At 43.5% G+C, this 23,576-nt stretch overlaps 1 protein-coding gene across 1 annotated transcript in view; it reads right to left on the bottom strand.

Annotated features, from left to right (window-relative positions):
- The window catches only part of FRMD4B (FERM domain containing 4B), a 330,954-nt gene that overhangs the window by 47,314 nt on the left and 260,064 nt on the right, over nucleotides 1–23,576 (bottom strand). The window contains exons 7-8 of the mRNA XM_080800053.1: nucleotides 21,222–21,278; nucleotides 20,391–20,413 (exon numbers count right to left, since the gene is read on the bottom strand). Coding sequence (XP_080656179.1) covers nucleotides 20,391–20,413; nucleotides 21,222–21,278 — 80 coding nt within the window. The remainder of the gene's footprint in view (nucleotides 1–20,390; nucleotides 20,414–21,221; nucleotides 21,279–23,576) is intronic.

The raw sequence follows: 23,576 nt of genomic DNA, 5'->3' as shown, positions 1-23,576 counted from the left end.
AATGGAGCCGTGGACATTAGCTATCAACATTAAGAGAGAGTCCCAGAAGGACTCAAAGATAGCTGAGACAGGCAGCCTAACAGAAAAACGGGTTAAACCTTTCAACAAACAGTGCACAGAAGTAGAAATCTATGACCAACAGACAGAATCAAGTGTTCAGTTTCGTAAGTACTCAGGAAAACACAAATTAAGCCCTCAATGAATCACTACTATGTACAAGACCGCCAAACTTAAAACTCTGGTAATACCTAGTCTACATGAAGGTGTAGGGCAGTACAAACTCCCATCCATTGCTAGTGGGAATGTTAATCAGCATGACCATTTTGGAAATTTGCATATCCTACACACAGAGATCCTTTCTTAGGTATATCCCGAGAAACTTATGCAAAAGAATAAACTTTATAGCAGCATTGTTCACAAAAAGACAAATAAGGTTAGGGGGGAGAGCTAAATGGGCGATGGGTATTAAGGAGGGCACCTGTTATGATGAGCACTGGCTGTTGTACATAAGTGATGAATCACTAAATTCTCCTCCTAAAACCAGTATTACACTATATGTTAACCAGCTAGAATTTAAATAAAAACATGAAACAACCAACCAAAACCCAAGAAAACCAATAAGGAAACAACTCAAATATCTCAATAGGAATGGTAGAATTGTAGTGTATTCAAACAAAGGAATACCATATAGCAAAGAAAATACACAGCTTCACACATGATGAAATTCGCAAATAGTAAGCAAAGAAGCAAGACCCAAAATAATACACACTTCACAATCCCATGCTCTAAAATAAGCAAATAGATGGGGCGCCTGGGTGGCTCAGTGGGTTAAAGCCTCCGCCTTCGGCTCAGGTCATGGTCCCAGGGTCCTGGGATCGAGCCCCGCATCGGGCTCTCTGCTCGGCGGGGAGCCTGCTTCCTTCTCTCTCTCTGCCTGCCTCTCTGCTTACTTGTGATCTCTGTCTGTCAAATAAACAAATAAAATCTTTAAAAAAATAAAATAAAATAAGCAAATAGAGGCTCCTGGCTGGCTCAGTCCGTTTAGTGGCAGCCTTTGGCTGGGATCATGATCTCGAGGTCCTGGGACTGAGCCCCATGTTGGGCTCCGTGCTTAGACTCCCCCCAGCTTGTCCTCTCTCTCAAATAAACAAATAAAATCTTTAAAAAAATTAAAATGAGCAAAATGAAACTAGAGATTCATATTTAGGTGATAAAAATAGAAAGCAAAACAAGAAAATATGTACAACAGAATCAGAGTACTTCTGGGGAAAGAGGATTTAACTGAAGGGGGGAGGGGCACTGTACACAATGTGGGGTGGGGCGGGGTCCTGGCAACATTCCTCCTTGGGTGTGGTTATGTAGCTGTGCATTCTCTGATTTGTTCTTTAAACCAAACACACATGTTTAATGCACTCTTCTGCGTGATATAATCCACACCAGAAACTACATCCAATGTGGTTAGCGCAGCCCATTCACTGCCCTTTGGAGGGGGAGAGCTGCGGCGCTTCCTAAGGAAAGAGGTGGTAACTGACGAACCAGAAAGTCAACCTTACCAGGGTGTTAGAAACACTGGCGCGTTATTCTAAGGTTAATCCCGATCATTTCCAGAGTTTGGGACCAAGAGGGATTTCACGTCTGAGTGGACTGGTAGTAGCTGTATGCTGACTGGTTCACCCTGGAAAGAACCCAACCCGGGGAATGTGCCGGGGAGTCGGAGGCCAGGCGGGTTGACTGAGCTTCTGCGGAGACGGGCCCCTCCCCAGACAGCGCAGGGCAGGAGGCTTGGTTTATATGAATCGGGATCAACCTCAGAATCCAGAGGGAGGGCCCCAAAGCAGCTGGGAGGTGAGCAACCCTGGATGGAGATGTCTCTGCCTTTCCCCGGCACTAAATGCACTCACCCTGACTGGGCGTTCTTGACCTTAATGGCAATGGAAGTGTTATTTGAAAGATGCACTTGACCAGAATCTCCAAGACGGACTGATTTCCCCAGGTCCTGGCCAGAGAGAAAACCCATAAATCTCCAAGACTGGTTACTTCTCAGTAACTAAACCGGGAATTCCTTGTCTTCATCGTCTCAGCAGGAATTCGTTGTCACACTGAAGAACGTGCTCATGCATTGTCTGATCTAGGCAGAACGCCTCCATTAGGTATTCCAGAGTCCTACGCTGATGGCCTTCTAGAAGGAGGCAGCCCATGACCCATCCTTTCGCTCCTGCAACTATGTTTCAGGCGATGATTCCCTTTGGCATTCTCAAGCCCCCTTTCTTGGGCTGTTGTTTTTCTTCACTGACCTCAAAAGCCCTGGAGGAATGTGCCAACCTCACTCCTTTTTGAGAAAGCCACATGGTTGGTAAAAACGAGGCTACCCTTTGTGTGTGCAGGAGCACTTGTGTGGAAACAGCCACCCCCGGCAAATGTGGGCACCTGTTTGCGGCTAACTAGGAACATGCTCACAGAGATGACCAGCCACCTGCCATTCTGATGCTGACGCGCAGGCAGTTAGCAAACGGTGGCTACCCGTGCTTCCCAGAGCAGACCAGTCGCTGAGCTCCATTGAAGATGGAAGCTACGTATGCCTGGTGTGGGGGCATCCCTAGGTTTCTAGGACACTTTGAAAAAAAGGAAAAAAAAAAAGGCAAACCCCCAAACTTCCCTTTTCCTTTTGAGGCTACAGTTTTTCCTACCTGAAACCCAAAGCAAAAGTGCCTAAAAAGCGCATGTTGAATATAATGACCCAGTGGAAATGTTTGTAGCAACTTTACTACACCAAGAAATAAACTAAGCTATTTAAAAAGTAACTTAAGACTGGAGTCTTTTTACCCATAAAAAACTCAAAATCCAGGGGCACCTGCGTGGCTCAGTGGGTTAAGCCTCTGCCTTTGGCTCAGCTCATGATCGCAGGGTCCTGGGATCTTGCCCCACATCGGGTGGTCTGCTCAGCAGGGAGCCTACTTCCCCTACCCTGCCTGCCTCTTTGCTTACTTGTGATCTCTCTCTCTCTCTGTCAAATAAATAAATAAAATCTTAAAAAAAAAAAACCCTCAAAATCCATTTCATAAAAACGTATATGCAGGGGCGTCTGGCTGGTTTAGTTGGCAGAGCATATGACTCTTGATCTTGGGGCCATGAGTTCGAGCCCTATACTGGGCACAGAAATTACTTTAAAAATGAATTAAACAAACAAACAAATAAATAAATAAATACTTATGGGTACCTACAATATATTGCTTAAAAATGTATATGCAAATATAAAAATGCTAGTGTTAATGCCAGTTTGAACACTCAAGATAAAGTCTACCATAGCCTCAGTATCATCAGAAATTAAGTAAAGGAGAGAGAAAAGAAATGAAATAAGAGGGTATGAAAAGGGACCTCTGGGGACTTGGGCAAGTTGTCACAGACGGGAGCTCTATCTAATGCTGGGCTCCATGCAAACTAAAGATTTGCAGTCATTAGGAACTGCGCTAATTAGAGACATTTGCCGGTCTCCTGGCATTGCCCTGTGAAGAACCTCGTGATAAGCCCCTTCCTTATCTAAGCTTGCTAGAGACCGGAGAGGGACATGGCAATGATCATACCAGCTACCGAAAGTGCATTTCATGTCTGTTAAATGGTGTAGTGGGTGCCAAGTCACCCCTAAAACGTGCGAGTTGGATCCAGTGTTTAAGGATGACAGTTTGCTTAACCATGTTGGTACTGAAAGGATCCTGGTTACTGTGTATAAACACGGATTTCTTTGACCAAGCTACCGGACTGATTAACACTCAGTGATTAGCAGTTTAAGGTATGTTACCAGTTTACTTAGAGTGGTTTTTGGCTGCCCAGACTGCTTTCAAATCACCCTATCTGAATTTTTAACAAATCACATTTCTCTCAATTCTCTGGGAACTTGGCTTTCCATGACAAGTCTAGTTTATTAATTAGCTCCTTGACTTAATAACTCGGAGTTGTAACAGTAAATTCCTACTAATTCCTAAGTAAGGGGATATTAAAGGTGACAAGTGTAGAGTTATCACATCACAGTCCCCAGACCAGCAGAATCAGTTTTATCTCAGAACCTGTTAAAAATGCAAATTCCTGGGGCCTACCCCAGACCTACTGCATCAGAAGGACTCAAAGGGGGACCCAGCAATCTGTCTCACAAATGACTTGAGAAGCCCTGCCACAGAATAATAGAATATACACATCATAAAACACAAGGAGATTTTCAAAAAAGAGACAGTAATCAACCATTTAAAATAGAAAAGAAGGTCCCAGAGGCTGAGGACAGGCTGAGTTTCAGGAGACTTGAGGGGGCTGACCCAGCAGTGATGCCAAGTGAGCACGTCATTGAGTCCCCAAAAAGAATTGCTTTGAATTTCTCACCCTCACTGGGCATTATTAGGGGGCAGAGTTTGGGAGAAAGCCTCTCTCTATATATATTATGCTATTATAACCAGCTTCCTCATTTCTGTGAAAACTGAAATTTAAGAGCGATTAATTTAAACTCACACAGTAAGAAAATAGCAGATGGGACTCCAAGCCTGTGCTTGACCCACTTTGCCTAATTCCTCCAGATTCTGACAAGAGGAGGAAGGGGTCGCTGGGGAAGAAAGGGAGAACTTGTCAGATTAACTTGGGGCTCCAGAATTTGTAAATATGGTGGCCACTGACTGGTTCTAGGCCAGGGATAGTTTCTTGGGGGAGGACAGGTAGCTTTTTTTTTTTTTTTTTTTTTTAGGACACGTAGCTTTTTAAAGCTAGATTAATCTGGATGAGCCAAAACCTGAATTAAACCGCATAAGAGATCTGAACACAGATAGTAATACTGAATGTGTTACCACTCAGTGCTTTCTTGAACCAAACCAAAACAACTACAGTCCACAGCTATCCCCTAAGAGCAAAGATATCGAACTTTATTAAAAAGATTTTTTTAAAGAGCTACAAAATCAGACCCCAGCCATTTTCAGCAGAAGTTTAAAACAGGGCATCCAAACCCACCTGGATCCTCACTTCAGGTGAGAAGCCTGACATCCCCCCAAGGCTCCTTAAACCACACAAAGTATCCTTCATGCCCCATTTTTAAAATACTGACTCAATATTTCATAGTAAGCTCTCCACTCCTGATGAGTTATCTCTGTTGCAGGAGCCCAAGTCCTGGGAGGAGTGGGAGGAAGTAGGACACATGCTGTCACTTTCATTGTCAATTGTATGCAAAGGCGGAAAGCTGGGGCTCCCATTCACTCAGTGTCCAATGCCACTACCGATAATGGTGAGTAATTAGTCCGGAAAAAGTGCTTACAGAGCCAAGGTAATTTCCTAGTAGCTAAAATGAAGTACCCCCATCGCCTTCCACTCCTCCGGACTGAAGGAACAGCAGCTAACCGGTTGGGAGAGCTGAATTCCTTTGGTCCAAACCCTCAGTCCCGGGAGAGGAAAGCCACCTATCACCGAGCTTTGAAGACTTACCAAAGCAAAGGGGTTCTGCTGTGAGGTGGCTTTAGGTCTACAACAACAGCAGCTGGTTGGCTGGTTCCCGGGACTCCAGGTCGGAGCCGCAGATGGGGAGAGGAGGAGCCGGAGGGAACTGAAGGCGGGAGTGGAAGCAGGGAGGGGCCGGCAAAGCCAGACCTCCAGCACGCCCCTCCCAAGTCACAAGGTCTTTCCATTCTTAGAGTTTCCTCCCCGCCCCATTTAAACATCTCTCAATCATGCCTCCAGCCAAATCCCTGGAAGGATTACATAAGACATCCTCCAGGCCTCTGGAGAAGCTCCAGAGCCCCCACTGCTTCCAGGAAAGGGGTACCTCCCCTCCCCACATATTGAGAAAATGAAGCTCTTTCACTGGGGTTCAAGGCGTGAACATGCATTTCCAGGCTGCCTGTGATCTCCAGCTCCGTCGGACCCCTCAGCTCCTTAGCAGGACAATGAACGAAACTGGCTTTAAAGGGGGCTGTCCTGGGTGTGTGCTGCGTGGCAGACACGTGCTGGGCATTTTGCTTATAGGAACTCTTTCAATCCTCAGAGTGAACCTAGACGTAGGCACTATTTCCAATTTACGGATGAGGGGACTGAGGTTTAGAAGAGTCACCTAGCTAGCCCCGTGTCTGCCAGAGCCTGCCCGTGGGCAGCCGGGACCTGGATGTGGGCTGCTGCAAAGCTTCCACTTAGAAACAAATCAACAGACCAACCAACCAGCTGGCTCTAGACCTGGCGTGTGTAGTAATAAGGTTTGCACGGAGAACTGAAGTCAGTCCCAAGTTTCTGGGTTGGCAGGATTTTTGTGGCCTTAGGTAAACTAACTTGTGAATCTCAGCTTCCTCATTATAAAATAGGGCTAGTGACCTACCTGTCTTACAGGGTTCTTGGGAAGACGGCAATAGGATACTGTGAAGACACCTGCCTATGTTCAATAAATGTGTTCTTTCCTTTCTGACAGCGGCATGTGAAACCAAAGAGCTTTCCAAACCCTTTATACCCCTACTCTCAGAAAAAGCTATAGATGGGTGATGGTAATCAAGAATTCCCAGGGGCGCCTGGGTGGCTCCGTGGGTTAAGCCTCTGCCTTCAGCTCAGGTCATGATCTCAGGGTCCTGGGATCAAGCCCCGCATCAGGCTCTCTGCTCAGCAGGGAGCCTGCTTCCTCCCTCTCTCTGCCTACTTGTGATCTCTCTCTGTCAAATAAATAAATAAAATCTTAAAAAGAAGAAGAAGAAGAAGAAGTCCCAGTGAGTGGTCTAGGTTAGAGTGGCCAGATTAAATACTTAGGACACGCTTATAGTGGAAAAAAAAAAAAAACAACTATTCATTGTTGAATCATTATATTGTGCACCTGAAACTAATATAACACTGTATGTTAAGTACAGGAATTTAAAAAGTATTTATTTTCTACCTGAAATTCAAATTTAAGCAGGCATCCTGTATTTTTATTTGCTAAAGGTGCCTGCCAACCCTCAAGGCTGGTAATAAACGACTCAGGGAAAGAACTCTGAAAACACCCTGCCAAATCCCAAGTTGTAAGCAGTTTTAGGATTGGTTCAACAGAATCCACTGTAACTCCTTCAAGTTCAGCCTTGAATCTTGTTCTTCCACCACCATGACCAGTCCATGGAATTTGTGTCGGGCCCTCCTTATCTCAGCACTGTACCAAAGAAGCAAGGAATCTGCTTGTGTTCTTGGTGGGAAATACAGTGTCTTCTCAGCTTGAATTCTTTTGCCATTGTTTTCGTCTGGGGCCTAACTTGTAACAGAGGACAAATTACTCTGTCCATCTGCATGCCTGATAATGATCAACTGTCACACTATTTTTTTTTTAAGTCTAAAGAATTTCTAATAATAATGAAAATGTGATGAGAGGTTTTTCTCAACATTAGCCAGCTTGCCGAGGATTCTAATCGTGTCTACTTGAAAACTTCAACTCTTGCAGAGGAAGGAAAATTCCTAAGAATGACAGGCTGAGAAGCAGATTAACATGAAATTCCATAAACATAGTGAAATAAAAAATATTTTACGAATCCATAGGGACAGAAAGTAGAATGGTGGTTGCTGGGAGCTGGGGCGGGGGTGAGGGAGAGAATGGTTAATGGGCATAGTATTTCAGTTTTGCAAAATGAAGAGTTCTGGAGATCGGGTGTGTAACAATGAGAATATATTTAGCACTTCTGAATTACACACTTAAAAAATGGTTACGATGATAAATTTTATGTTATGCATATTCTACTATAATTAAAAAAAATGATCTGTCATACAACCCTCAAGTTAGAAATAAAGGGCACATGGAAGAAAAATAATATAGATCTTATCTTCCTATAAAAGAATGTGAAGTCAAAGAAATCTGTTTCTCTCCTGGGACACTGCCTACAAGGCAAGTGAAAATTATGTATAGTCAACTTGAAGGCCCAAAGCTTTATCTCTTCTTCCTGCATGTATGACTCGGTGTGTCCTTCCTGATCACACATGCCTGGGTGGCTCAGTGGGTTAAAGCCTCTGCCTTCCGCTCAGGGCTCAGGTCATGATCCCAGGGTCCTGGGATCAAGCCCCACACTCTGCTCAGCAGGGAGCCTGCTTCCTCCTCTCTCTCTGCCTACTTGTGATCTCCCTCTCTCAAATAAATAAATACAATCTTTAAAAATAAATGAAGTTCTATTTAAAAAAAAAACAACTATATTGACCACAACAGCCATTTGAACACAGATAATAAGACTGAACATGTGTTCTGTTGTCCACTCAGTGCTTCTTCAGCCAAACCAAAGGGTGCTGAAATGTGTATCAGAAGGAATGTAGAGATCATCCCTTAAAATGCCATCACTTAGCTTAGGTAGACCCTGAATGGCTTGTACTCGGGGGAGAGAAGTTCATGTCACGCCACTTTCTATTCCTACTGAACACCAAACACGCAGATGTCTTAGCCAGCCACTATCTTAAAAGCCCACTCGAGGCTGAGTTTCATTTTTGTACCAAGCATCAGCGATGGCACGGGGTGGCCCCGTTCGCTCCTGGCACAAGACTGATCCTCACTGTGAGGTTGGTCACTCTCCAGGGTCTATTAAGGTGGAACTTGGGGCCTTTTATTTTTGTTTACTTGCATCAAGTCTTTAAGGTGTGAAAAGCAAAGTGTTCTGAAATGCAAAATACGTAGAAGCCGTGAAATGCAGAGGCCTGGATTCCTAGCCTGATTCCGGGCCCTTAAACCAGGCCCGCCTTTTCTGTAAAATGGCGATGAAGCCCCTTTTCTCATTTTAAAGTCCAAACAAGACTATGCGGGCATTTTGAAAAAAATTAAAAACAAACGAAGTCCAAACAAGATAAGAGTCTGAGAATGAGCCCTGTGAACAGCTAAGAACTATGAAAAGAAATAAAAGCATTTGCTTCCCTTCAAACACAGGCAATACTTTCTTGTCTGAAAGCTGGAGCAAAACAGCTTTTACAGTTCGAAATACTAACAATGTACTAGGCACTCAAGTGAGCATGTAAACACAATCCCCCCGAGAATCCTCTTCCACAAATAGGATTACCACCCCCACTTTACAGGTGGGAAAACTGAGCAGTAAAGAGGTGAGACTTGTAGAAGCCCACACAGCCCTCAGGATGGAGCTGGCCTGGGAACCCAGCATGACGCCAGGACCTGAGCTCTGCAGAGGATGTGACGATGTGGTCGCCAGAAACACACCATGCAGCTATCTGGCCTGTGGGTCCAGGAGCTCCCCAGGGTCTGACTGCATATCATTACCAGCCCCGTCCAGCAGATACCATTAAACATCCTTTGGCTTCACTTTTGAGGAGTCATCCAAAGGAAAGGCAAAGCGGAAATTTGGAGAAGGAGGTTTCAGATCCAAATTCTGTTTGTGGAAGATAAGGGACCTTGGTAGCCAGCATCATTCCCCGCATCTATAGAATGAGCATCCCAATTTGAGGACAAAGTGATAGAAAGAACGTAAGGGGGCCTGGCACCTGGCAGATAATGGTAAAAGTGGCGTGCATAATGGTGGAGAGCACGAGCTCTGCTGTCAGAGGGCCTGGGTTCAAATCCCAGCTCCACATCTTACCAGCTGTGTGATTTAGGCAAGTCACTCCACTTCTCTGGGCCTTAGTTTCTTCAGCTGTAAAATGAGAATAATCACACCTAGCTCTTGGAATTGATACAAGGAATAAGGTAGTGAATATCTGGGAATCTTTCAGAAATGAGTTCTCCAGGTGCCAGGCACTAGTCTAACCCCTTTAGGGCATTATTTTTGTACATTTTCACGGAGCCCTATGAGGTAGCAGTTATGTTACTCTTCGTCCCTCAGACTTGGGAGATCATGCAAAATGGAATCACAAAGGGCTAAGACGTTCCAGATATATGCAAAAAAGCTGGCTTGTGGAATTCTGTGTGGTTTTAGCCTTCTCAGTGGAGCACCTGTTTAGACACCTACCAGAGAACTCCTTCTTTTAAGAATCCATTCAATATCCAGGCCTTCTCCATGCCTTACAATTTCCAACAGTCAGAACCAGCCACACAATTTGCAAGGCCCAGTGACAAATGAAAATGTGGAGTCCCTTGTCAAAAGCTCAGAACAATTTCAAAATGGTGACTGAAGAGCACCAAGCAAGCGTGGGGCCCTCCCGTGTGACTGCACCAGTCACACACCCACGAAGTCCGCCCTGCCAACAGCTCTTTCCCTGGTAGGTTTCCATTGTCTTAACTGCTTCCTTTCTGCTTGCCCAGCCTCGGGCGCCCGTGCCCAACACTGAATGAGCCTGTTGACAAAGACACACAGGTTTTGGGTGCCAGCAGGTCCTGACTAGGCCCTCCCACGGGCTGTGGGGAGTCATGGGCCCCCTGCTCCCTGTCATGGGTGGCAGGGATAAACTGTAAGCCTTGGTTTGGGAAGTTTCCGTTAGGCAGAGTGGGTACTATTCCACAAGTCGTACATTCATTTTGAATGAGGATGCAGGGCAGGAGATGTGTTAAGTCACTGTGTTAAGCTTGGAGTTGTTTTTAAAAATACAAAATAACCTCTAAAAAAAATTCTGACAAAATCACGGTGTTTTTGGTGTTGATAAACAAAAACACAGTGACATGCAAAAAAGGAAAACTGTAAACATTTCTCCACCCACCATCCTGAGACAATTGTAAGTCATGACAACCATAATAATAGCTTAATTTTTTTCTGCCCCTATCTTAAACTAGGCAGCATGCCAAATGCTGTAAGACTGTACTGCATATTGCAAAGTTGCAAAGAGAGATCTTAAATGTCCTCATCGCAAGAGAGAAAAAAGTTCATAACTACCTACAGTGATGGGGGTTAACTAGACTTATTGTCGTGATCACTGTTCAGTATATACAATTAACTTATCATTATGTTGATGGCTGCATCTGCATCGGAAACTAATTTTACATGTCAATCATATCTCAGAAAAAGATTTCAAAAGAACTGTAATTATCCCTATTCAGATAAGGAAACTGGGTTTTAGAAAGGTTCAGTAACTTAGCTAAGGCTGTTCACCCCGGAGAAGTAGAATCTGGAACTAAACTCAGCTCTGTTGAACTTCAGAATCCACTGGTCTCTTTGTTGGAAAGGTATGTGGGCGAACAGAAAGAAAATATTAGAACCTCCAATGATATTTATCTATATCCATTTCTTTGAACATGTTACTGTGTCTCATTCTTTTCCATTTTTTTTAAAAGATGTTTATTTATTTAACACGGAGAGAGATCACAAGTAGGCAGAGAGGCAGGCAGAGAGAAAGGGGGAAGCAGGCTCCCCGCTGAGCAGAGAGCCCCATGTGTGGCTCGAATCCAGGACCCTGAGATCATAACCTGAGCTGAAGGCAGAGGCTTAACCCTCTGAGCCACCCAGGCGCCCCATCCTTTCCACATGCTATTCTTTTGTAAATATTTTATTCATTTTTTAAAAAGATCTTATTCATTTATTTACTTGAGAGAGAGAGTGCAAGTATGCATTTGCATGTGTGAGTGGGGGGAGGGGCAGAGGGAGGGAGAGAATCTCAAGCAGACTCTGTGCTGAGTCAGGAGCAAGGCGCGGGGTCTCGATCCCATGACCCTGAGATGGCGACTGAGCCGAAATCAAGTCAGATGCTGAACCAAATGATCCACCCAGGCGCCCTGTAAATATTTTTTTTTTGAACAGGACGCTGTTATGGTTCTGTGTGCATAACCGTTACAAATAAATAAACAAAAAATATATACGTCTATATATATGTTAGAAACGAATGTGCTGGGTGCCTGCGTGGCTCAGTGGGTTAAGCCTCTGCCTTCAGCTCAGGTCATGATTCCAGGGTCCTGGGATTGAGCCCTGCATCGGGCTCTCTGCTCAGCCAGAAGCCTGCTTCCCCCTCTCTCTCTCTGCCTGCCTCTCTGCCTACTTGTGATCTCTGTCTGTCAAATAAATAAATAAAATCTTAAAAAAAAAAAAGAAATGAATGTGTTGTATGAACAAAAAATTCAAAAGACAATGCACTATGCTATAACTTGTCAGTTTTATGAATATTTCGTGTGTTTAAATATACTGATACACATTTTTTAAAAAACGGAGAATATATATACTTTTGCTTTTTCCACTTTATTGTAATAATTTTTCCCCATCAATAAAAATTCATCTGCGACACTATTTTCAATACAAATACTAGACTCTAAACATTGATCTTGACAGGTAAGATCTGATGATTCAGAACAGGAATCTGAGGTCTGTCTTACATTACTGTGCCCTCATCCCACCTTATCCCAGTGAATGATGGAATAAAATTAAGCATCTAGAAGCCAGGGAATCTTTTTAGAAAATGCATCTCTCTTCCCAGAATAATTGAAATCAGGGACTCAAAGAGATATTGCATACCCATATTCATAGCAGCATTGTTCATAAGAACCAAAAATATAAGTAACCTAAGTATCCATCCACGGATGAGCAGATATACCAAATGTAGTCTATACATACACAGGAATATTATTCTGCCTTGAAATAGAAGAAATTCTGACGCATGGTGCAACATAGACGAACTCTAAGGACATTACGCTACATAACATACGCCAGTCACAAAAAGGCAAATATCGCGTGATAGACAAATTCACAGAGACTGAAAGCGAAGTGGTGGTTGCCAGAGGCTGGGGGAGGGGTGGAGACATGAGAGAGTTTAATGGGTACGGAGTTGCAGCTTTGCAAGATGAGAAGTTTTGTTGGTGGATGGTGGTGACGGTCGCACAACGTGAATGTGTTGACCACCACGCAACAGCATACTTAATCATTGCTAAGATGGTAAGGAAAAAAAAAAGAGGCAACAAAAACCGTATCTCACTACAACAGATAGGACTTAGTGGAAAGTGCAAGCTGACTTCCAAGTACTCTCACGTCTCCACTCCGTACCAGGCACCCTGAAAGGGTTAAGGTTAGGGGTGAGGTTAAGGTAACCTTAAAACAAACCTCTTAAAGAAAAGGGACCTTAGACTCAGATGTCTTAAAACAGGCTGAAGGTCATGTCACCAGCAGACTGTCTCAAACTCTTGCCTGCCTGTCTGAATCCAGAGCCTGCCTCCGTCATAGCCCTTGCTGGGTCTAGCGCCTTACACACTCTAGGTATTTAATCTGTGCAAAGGAACAGGGTTGAACAATGAGAAAAAGGCAAGGCATCCAAGGGCACTGATGATCCAGAGTTCACTTCCTGCTTTCTCACTCTTAAACTATCTCCTCAAGTGACTAATATTAGACTCGGGGCCACTACACTGATAACACCACTTACTGGGGTAGTGTCCACTGCCTGCTGTCCCTCACTGCCTTCCAGCAGGGACCCACACAGGCCTGCTTAGCCAGGTGCAAGTTACAATGATGAATCTGAGGTGGGTGCGGCACCCACACTGCAGGTCTGGTCTTGTCTACCTGAACTGTCATGATGAACTCCTTAGTTCATCAGCTATAAAATCAGAGTTCAAATGCATGAGACCAGCCAGCTCTAACACTCTGTTTAGAACAGATGAAAAAGTGCCCATCATATGGGATGGATGATTTTTTTTCAAATTTAGAGCTCTTCAGAGCTTGATGAATGTTTACCCTGCCTACGAGGTAATGGAATTAAAATTTAGGGGAGTAATGAATCTGACAGGGAGTACAAAGAACAGATTTCTCCAAACCGCCTATCTTTTATTTATTTTTTAAAAGATTTTATTTATTTATTTGATAGAGAGAGAGAGAGTATGTGTGTGTGTGCACAAGCGAGGGGAGCAGCAGGCAGAGGAAGAGGGAGAAGCAGGCTTCCTACTGAGCAGGGAGCCCAATGTGGGGCTCAATCCCAGGACCCTGAGATCATGACCTGAGCTGAACGCAGATGCTTAACTGACTGAGCCACCCAGGCACCCCATTTTTTTTTAAAGATTTTATTTATTTGACAGTGAGAGAGGGAACACAAGCAGGGAGTAGGAGAGGGAGAAGGAGGCTTCCCATCTAGCAGGGAGCCCAACATGGGGCTCGATCCCAGGATCCTGTGATCATGACCTGAGCAGAGGCTTAATGACTGAGCCACCCAGACACCCCCAAACTGCCTATCTTTTAAAAGCATTTTATTTTATTTTATTTTAAGATTTTATTTACTTATTTGACACAGAGAGAGACATCACAAGTAGGCAGAGAGGCAGGCAGAGAGAGAGGAGGAAGCAGGCTCCCTGCTAAGCAGAAAGCCCAGGACCCTGAGACCATGACCTGAGCTGAAGGTAGAGGCTTAACCCACTGAGCCACCCAGGCGCTCCTTAAAGGCATTTTAATACTGAGTTTTCAGCAAATGAATAAACCCACACTTTACAAAGTGAATTCCAGAGGACATTGTCAGGCAAGAGGCTCACACAGCAGGGAAAAACCAGCACAGGAAATACTGTTGACATGTCTTCTAGGAGATTTGCTATGTACATGAGCAGATCTGAAACTTAACAAAGAGAACTTGAATTTTGTTAAACTCTTAACCAGGTATTTCCCCACACTCCATTGTCCATGGTTCCCCCTGTGTTGTTAGCTTGATTGTTTATTCAACATAACTCTTGATATTTGACCAAGTCATTGGGAAGCGTTAAGCCATAATATGGTAATTTCAATATAATGCCACACAAAGTTTCTTAAGCTCGCTCGTAGTGCAGGGACATTATACCAAATTCATAGGGTGAAGATGATGATTAATGAATTAATGTCTGTAAAACACGTAAAACCACCTAACACTTAGATGTATTTACATCATTAAATGTATTTACATCATGAAAAATAAATATTGATGCACTGAACTGATATGCTAAAGAATTTGTTTCTATCTTTAGGTCAAACCTTAAAATAATCATTTCACAGGGAGAGAGAAAAGCCACTTCTCAAGCTGTTTTTCACAAAAGTCTTTGGCTGATACATTAAAGCCCTTGCTTGAAACGGGACAGAAAAGTTTAACTTCTGTAGCAGGGATTTGTGTTGGAATACGAAACAGGAGACTCATAGCGGTAAAGAGCATGAGGCTTGGAGTCCTAATTCTGCCACTCTCTAGCCTTGCGACTTAGTACGCTGCTTGCGCAGCCCACAACTCAGTTTCCCTATCTGTAAAATGGGGATGCTAACAGCGCCTGTCATCACAGGGTTGATGCGAAGGTGGTGCATTTTAGGAACCATGAAACAAAGCCATGTAATATTTACTGAGACCCAGAAACTGGGTTCCAGAGATGTTAGTTAGCCAGAGTTAAGCAGCAAGCATCTGGGCCTGGATTTAAACCCAAGTTGAATTCTAAATTCTAAAATCTGGATTTAGGGGCACCTGGGTGGCTCAGTGGGTTAAGCCTCTGCCTTCGGCTCAGGTCATGATCTCAGGGTCCTGGGATCGAGTCCTGAGTCGGGCTCTCTGCTCGGCGGGGAGCCTGCTTCCTCCTCTCTCTCTCTGCCTACTTGCCTACTTGTGATCTCTCTCTGTCAAATAAATAAATAAAATCTTTAAAAAAAAATCTGGATTTAACCCCGTTAAATTCTAAAAGCTCCTGTCGTCACTACTGCCTCCCCATTGGTGTAAGGACTCTGCATAGCACCAAGCCCATGGGAGCTGCTATTTTTATTAATGTAACTGATTTTACAGGCTCTGGAAATGGAAAGACATTTTAGAGTTTCAAGTGCTCTAGAGAGGGAGGAACGAGGCGGGAAAGTTCTTTAAAGTCTTTGCTTTTCTCCCCCCCCCCCCTTCATTAACTACTCTAAGGGCAGCCACACCAGGTCCTTTCCCATGGGAAATAAGCTACATTTTGTAGCACAGCTGTAAGTTGTGAATTATTCCTTCAAAGCTGGGTGACAATATACGCTCATTCTGACCCAGCACTGAATTGTAAATTGTCGTCACTCACTTTTTTGTATAAGCAGAAGTGTCCTAAATCACATGGTTATTCGGTAACTTTCAGGATCTTAAGAAAAATGAAAAAGAGAAAAAAAAAACAACCCAGCCCTGCTTTTACAAACTCATTTGGAGCTAGCTCAGTGATAAAGCCTCTCCTCCTCGCCGTGTCAGCTTTCAGGAATTCTCTACGTTGTCTGTGTTGTGTAACCCAAGCAGCTTGTTATCTTTGCAGCTTAAAGGCTGACTTGGAAATTCAGACTGTCAACTATTTAAAGAGAATGAAAGTCCTCACTCTACTATTTTAATTAACTTCCAGAGAGCAAGGTTTCCTACTGGTTATGATAATGTTCACTTAAAATACTGTTAAGGAAACAGGGCAGGAAGCTAAGTAAGGAGGGGGGGGACTGCTGTTTTTCGAGGCATTCCAGGAAGAAGAGTTTGAGCAAAGCCATGAAGGGAAAATACTACAGAGTACCTGGAGAACCGAGAAGAGAGGCATGAACAGATATTAAGGAGTATAAATAGCAGAGTATGGGAAATTACAATACATAATACAGATTACGTAGAGCCTTGATGCCAGGTTAGGGTGTTGGAGGGGGTGGGTCTGCACAATGAGAAACTGTAAAGAGATTCTTTTTTTAAAAAAGATTATTTATTTATTTATTTGACAGAGATCACAAGTAGGCAGAGAGGCAGGCAGAGAGGGAGGGGGAAGCAGGCTCCCTGCTGAGCAGAGAGCCCAACGCAGGGCACGATCCCAGGACCCTGGGATGCTGACCTGAGCCGAAGGCAGAGGCCTAACCCACTGAGCCACCCAGGCGCCCCTGTAAAGAGATTCTTGGAAGCGAACAAAACCGATCACATTTAATGTCTTGGGAAGATAACTGGGGTTCTGTGGAGGTGGCTGTGAGGGACGGCACCAGAAAAGAGCTGGAAGCTCACTGACTGTGTGGCATTATTTCTTTGGGCCTGATTTTCCATCTGTTAATTTGTTCAATGGCAGTGATAACATTTGTGGTGGGGACTGAATGGAATCATGCATGGACTTTGAAAATAATGTCGTCGAAAGCACTCGCACAAACTATACACACATAGCGCTCAGTGGGGATGTGCGGAGGGGAATGAGGGCTGAGAAAGCAAGTCTGCTAAAGAGAAGGAAAGGGGCACCTGGGTGGCTCAGAGGGTTGAGCCTCTGCCTTCGGCTCAGGTCATGGTCTCATGGTCTCCTGGTTTCATGAGCTCATGTTGTCAGGGTCCTAGGATCGAGCCCCGCATCGGGCTCTCTGCTCAGGGGGGAGTCTGTTTCCCCCTCTCTCTCTGCCTGCCTCTCTGCCTGCTTGTGATCTCTCTCTCTCTGTCAAATAAATAAATAAAATCTTAAAAAAAATAAAGAAAAGGAAAGAAAGGAGCTGACAGATGGAGGAGATGGGTGGGAGGGAGAAGGGGAAATCCTCGGAGGTGATCCAAGAGAAAAAGGTGATGTCATACGAGGAGAGTCAGGGAAGCTCTGGGGGCTGGGGTGCTGCTGGCTTCAGCTTTGGAAATGCTACATTTGAGAAACAGGGAGATATTTACAAGGAGTGGGTGGACCAGAGCAGCCTTAGGAAGTAGGTCTTAATCATTGTTTTAATTGAGAAAGCCGGGTTGCCCTGGTCTTGGAAGGTATTCGGGGACATTTTTTGAGGCTTAAACCTCAGTGAGTCAACTCAATGAAGTTTTAAAAGCCAAGGGCTGCAGCCACCAGCGTGTTAAGCCAACAGAAAAGTGGGATTCAGAACAGCCACTGAGGTAATTCTAGATAGAAAGCCAAGTTCCCTGGAAGGAAATGCCCTAGCCTAGGTTTCTTGGCTTCCTCAGTACCTCTACTGAGGGTGACACATTTTAGGCATTTGGTGGGTGCTACTAGATGAAGCTACGAACTTCATAGAATTTTCATGTGATATCAAGAATATGGAAACTTCACTTCAGCACTTTGTATTTTGCCTCTTTAAGGAACTTTCCTCTGCTTAATCCCACATCCTCACAATCCCAAGTACACCAAGATGTTCATCACAGCATTATTTATATATCAGCAAAAACTGGAAAACAACTCATATTTGAAACGTCAGGCAGGTGGTAAGTCATTCCACTAATACGATGAAATAATAAAGTGGGGACTGTAGCAACTGTTCAAAGCACTTTGCAAATATTAAATCATTTAATGTTCATAGCAATGCTATGGGGCGTTTACTATTAAGGTAAGTTCCATTCTACAGATGAGGAAGTTGAGGGCTTGGGCAGTTTAAATAACCTGCTCAAGATTATACAGGTAATAAGTAGCAGATCTGGGATCTGAGCAAGGCTGTCTGGTTCTAGTATCTTTGCTCTAACCCATACACAACGGTGCCTCATAGTATCTTCTTTTTCTTAAATTAGTTCTGTAACAGAAGTCTGGAGGAAACATATTCTCCCTGTTCACAAGAGGAGGTGATCACGTCCCAGGGAGGGGGGTGGGTGGTAGCCAGGAATCAAAGTTCTGCCTCATTATAAACCCAATGACAAGCGCTCACAGCTCCTTCTTGCTTGCTAGCAAAACAACTGGTAACCTACAAAGTCATTCCACATCATTCTTCTCCTGAAAACCACCCTGCTGAGTTGCTATTTTCATGAATCCCAATTCACAGACCAGGAGGCTGAGGCCCAGAAAGGACAAATGGCTCACTAAGAGATCACATAGCTAGTTTCTTCCCGCCCAGGCTCAAGTTCCTTCTACTACTCAGTGAGGTTTAGACAATTGCAAAAAGTGTGCTCCAACTAATTAGCCTAGTCATCATTCAGGAAACCACCAGGCTCAAGGCAAAGTTAAAAAAGAGTATTGGTTGGGCTTGGCCAGACTAGCTCAACAACCCTGAAGTCTTAGGGCTAAAAAAGTCTGGACTACCCGAGGACTTTCTCTTCAGAGCCTTCAGTCATAGGCAAGAGATCTACCCTAAAGAAGGTCTGGGATATCAACCTTTCTCTTCTGTTTTTTCCCTTAACACACTACTCAGCTTCTTCAGACCCACCTTCGTCCCAATAGTCTCTTCAGAGGTTGCCAAGAGACAGGACAGGGTGATGATACTGAGGAGAGCAATAATGATACTAGAACAATTGATAATATCAGCTGTAGTGTATGGAGAGCTTGCTGTGTGCCAGAAACTGCCTTGGGCAATGTTTACATACATTTGATCTCCCACTCTATTGCCCATTAATCTAAGGGGTAGGTGCCATTTTCCTGATGAGGATATGAGGCTTAGAGAATGTCCACCACATGGCTGGCGGGGAGGAAATGGGGAAGGAAGGGTTAGCAGTTCACAGACTGCAGAGAGTGAGCTTTTGGCCCTAAAACTCTCATTTATAAATCAACTGCAGACTCATCCCCCAACATGATGACATTCCTCGCATATCTGATCTTCCTAGGAAATAGGGCTCCTCCAAGAACGCCAAGAGCGGAGAACACAGCAGCTGGATGTCAAGGACCTAGAAACTCATTTTGCCTCCTTTTATCCCAACATTTTCTTTTAATTAAAAAAAATGGTGTTTATAGATTTTTGATTCCTTCAAAGCATACTTCCTAACTTAAACACAAAATTTAAAAAATAACACAGCACAAAACAAAGCTAATGGATCTGGCGAGCGGATCGTGGTGTTCTGTGGACTCCTCAGCCATTCTGCCAAACTGAACGGGCAGGTGAGAGGATGTGGACTTTGCGAGGTGAAGGAGTGCCCCCTGACTGGATGTTTCCAGGCATGGAAGGCATTATTTGGTTATCGGTCTGTTAAGGAGCGTCCTGTTCAAAACCTTGGCTGGGAATGAGTCCTAGGTCATCTGTAAATAATCTACGGGTAAAGTTTACCAGGAGTGGAACATTAACATGGTGGAGGTGAGGCTTTCAATGGGTCATTGGCCTGTGGGCTGATTCTAATTGGAGGCCTTGCCTTCACCTTTTAACCATTTCAATTTCTCCGACTCCAACTACTGCATTAAAAGGGCAGCAAGGAGCAGGTAGAGCATGAATTCAAACATAAACACTCTGATGAGGCGGCCAGTTAGGCAGTTAGAACCAGTAAGTGTCCCAGTGGCAACAATACCACTGTTAGGTCAAGTATCTGAAGGGGGAGGCCCCTTCAGGGCAGCTGCAGAAAGAAATCCCCTATTAATCCCTTGACTAAGCAGCTGATAGTTTATCTTTTTGTGCATATGTTATAACTCTTCCAACACAGGATTATTTATAAATTTTTAAAAGTCAGCATGGCTACCAAAGCTCTTTAGGGATTTCTCCGTCTTGCTAACCGATAACAGAAAAATAGAACTTTGGAGGGCTTCTGTTTACAATTCACTGTCACTCTGGCTTGAAAAGTTCTAAGAAAGCTTCCTTGCTGGATTCATTCACAAAAAGAATGGGTCCCTATTGGAAGAGGGAAGAGATCTCAGTCTCCCGCCTTGAGATCTACTTTCTTTTGAGTTTGCATCCATTGTTATTTAAAGTAACGGCATTCAGCTAGGGTTCGGCAAGGGTTATTTTGCATAGTAATATCATAAAAGGAACCATTACCTGGCATAATCCCCTTTGGCTTCCTGAAATAAAAAAAAAAAACAAAGATAGATGATCAATATGTATTTATGTTAATGAAGCAAATGAATTTCACTTGCGGTCACATTTCCCTCTTAAAGTGACTGAGTTTTGTTTTTGAAGAGTGTCCACGAGGAACTTTCTCTAGGGCCACAGAGAAGAATGTGGCATTGGTGAGAGGATGCATTAGTAGCCATTAAATACTTCTTATTCTTCACAGGAGAGACAAATATATCCGAAAAAGCACAGATGATTATGTCTTCTGTTAGAGCTCTAAGACCACGTGATAAATGCTTGTCCATTCAAGCAGCACACTTTTTAGTCTGGACACAGACCTATTAAACCGGACATAGGTGAATCAACGCACGCTACTTGTTTTCTCGTTTAAACAAGCACAGGAACACACTTTGTTTCTCAGCTACTAGTGTCTCTAAGCATTAAGGGGCTCTCACACTCGACCTCAAGAAAATGTATACAAAAGTTACCTCATTTAAATGAAAATTACAGCTGTTGTAACAATCGGGGCTTCCCAAATTCAACTATTCCAGAGCTCGTTTCCAGAAGTACAGTCTAAATTCTTTCCCCCCAGAGCAGTCTAAATTTCATTTTGCTTTGCGACATACAATATCACACTATAGCTCATGCAGATTAGGCTAAAACAGAAAACGGCGGCTCACGTTCTTCACGGGCAAACAACCAGCTGGCTTAAAAATCTATCAGCCACTGGCCCATGCGAAAGTTTCAGAGTTGTGGGCAGTTCACAAACCAACAAACAGAAAGGCGCAGACAAGAGGCAGCCGGCCGGATTCTTACCTGCAACACAAGCGCGGCTAACTTGAAGATGGTTTCACTGTCCGCTTCAATTTGCCCCTGTAGGGGGAAAAGAAAAGCATCACTGGCTGCCTTAGGTTGTAGCAAATGGCTGTGGAGTTGGGGAAGCTGTCACAGCTTGGCACCTCCAGTTTACAATCAAACGCAGAGCATACCATTATAGGGGAAAGGGAGGGGGGCGTGGAGGGGCGCATCCAGGGTTCAGGGGAAGCCGTAGTGTGTGTGTGTGTGTGTGTGTGTGTGTGTGTGTGTGTGTACACGCACATTTTAATTAGCTGTGGGGAATTTTGTTTAGAGAGCAGTAGTCTAGAAAAACACAAATGACTTCGAGGCTGAAAATTCAGAGAACTTCTCAATGCATAAGTTTCATCCCTATAAGTTCATTTTTAAGCTCTGAAGATTTCTTAGATTGTTTGTTCTGTGTTTTCCTGAGATTTTTTTTTTCCTGTGTCACCACATTCTTTTTTTTTTTTTTTTTTGGGTATACACACAGTGCAACTATTATTAAAAATTTAAATTCATTTCTGCATTAGTGACACATTGTTGAATTAATAGTTATATATTAAGAGGTAAAATGTAAAGCCTTAAGAATCAGCTACATCACATACTTAGAGAAGACCGAAATTCTGTTCCATTTTACTGAAGTCTGATGAACTCTATCATTTTACCCATTACTTTATTTTTTTCGTCCTTTAAGATCCCTCCCACCCCGAAGAGAGGAATTCTGGGCTTTGGAAAACAGGAATGCTTTCTCAGTACCCTGGGAGCAATGCGTAAGTGTGTGTGGAGGGAATACTGCCACAATAATTTTCACATATGCCTTCATTTATTTTGTTAAATATGATCATATATGTTAGTACCATTACCACATCATATAATATATTACCACGATGAGTGGTAGAGAGGGATCTTTATTTAAAAAAAATCATAAAAATACCTTGGTGTAAGCATTAACACACACTAGAACAATTCCATATAACCTTGCTTAAGTGTTGTATAATTACTACTCGGAAGTACAGAGTCTTTGAGATTATGGAACTCATGAGCCTAGAAATTGCCCTGAATTCTTTATTTCTCCCTTCTCCCTGTTGAATTCGGGCTGAGGAGTTTTTATAGTTATACCAAAGGCATCAACGATGAGTATTTTAAAGTAAAGGCGAACTAGGTAGGTTCCCAGAAGCAGCTGGCTCATTGGGGATTTTTGAAAGGATTATGCTTTTCTCTCACATTTCCCAGTGATTTGATGGGGGTTCTCAAAAAACAAAACAAACTAGTAACAATAATTCTTCTAAAAGCCATAAAGTAAAATAAACAAACCAAAAACCCAGGGCGTTACAATGCCAGCTGTGATAATTATCTATGTTTCCCTTATATCACAAAATGAAAACAAATGAATTCTATCCTGTGACATCTAAGTTTCCCTTCTGAAACCTGAGGCAATGGGTCTGCTCCAAAGTGTTTTTTTTGCTTTAAAAACTGACAGGCCCAGAGCCTTGGAATTCAAAGCTTGCTTCTAATCTCTAGAAACAGATTATAAAATCAAAGAGAAGCCAGGTTGATTCTAAGAATCAATTGCCCTCTGTCTTTGAGGCAAGAGACAGTGGTTCTCTAATCTGGTGAAAGATGTTGAAGCATTTAATCCAACAGGTGAGATGGGTGTTGATCAAGACAAATTTTTACAAAGGTTGAATTCCTTAGGTTCAAAAGAAAAAACAACAACAACAACAAACCAAAAACAAAACTCAGGAAGAGGGAGGGGGTAACAGGGAGAGGACCACTTTGAGTTTGAAATTGCACCCAAACTTAAAAGTCCAGTTTGTCTTAAAATCTTACAAAAGAGAAAAAAAAATGGGTTGTTTCGATATTAGAAGAAGGAAAGCTACAAAAAATATATTGAAAATGACTGCCAGCTCTTCTGACCCCCCCATGACCCTCTCTGCCTCATCAGAATGTTAGGTGAGTGATCCAGACAATATTTGAGACACCAACTTTTCAATTTAGTAAATGGAAGTTCAGCAGATGAAAAGGCCTCAGACAGAAACTCTTAAGAATGCTGCCAAATAATTCTCTACCTTAGAAGGGTCATTAAATATTAAAAATGCTGAGACAAGGAGCTGAAGCATGAAAAGTACCAGGCTCAGACAGCTCCAGAAGAGCGGGGAGGCAAATATGCAACTCACCTGTGGGTTGGTTTTTTTTTTTTTTTTTTCACCTGTGCAAGTTGCCCCAAAGCAATTCTAGTGGAGGAGGGCGAGGGCTGGCTGGAGGGGCGGGGCCTCCTGGACTCTGGTTCCAGGGAGACAGGAGAATCCATGGTTTGGACAAGCCTTACATTCT

Source organism: Martes martes (assembly GCF_963455335.1).
Source record: "Martes martes genome assembly, chromosome: 1".
In the NCBI taxonomy this organism is placed as follows: Eukaryota; Metazoa; Chordata; class Mammalia; order Carnivora; family Mustelidae; genus Martes; species Martes martes.
The sequence above is the reverse complement of the archived record's forward strand: the minus strand, read 5'-3'. Positions and strand labels throughout refer to the sequence as shown.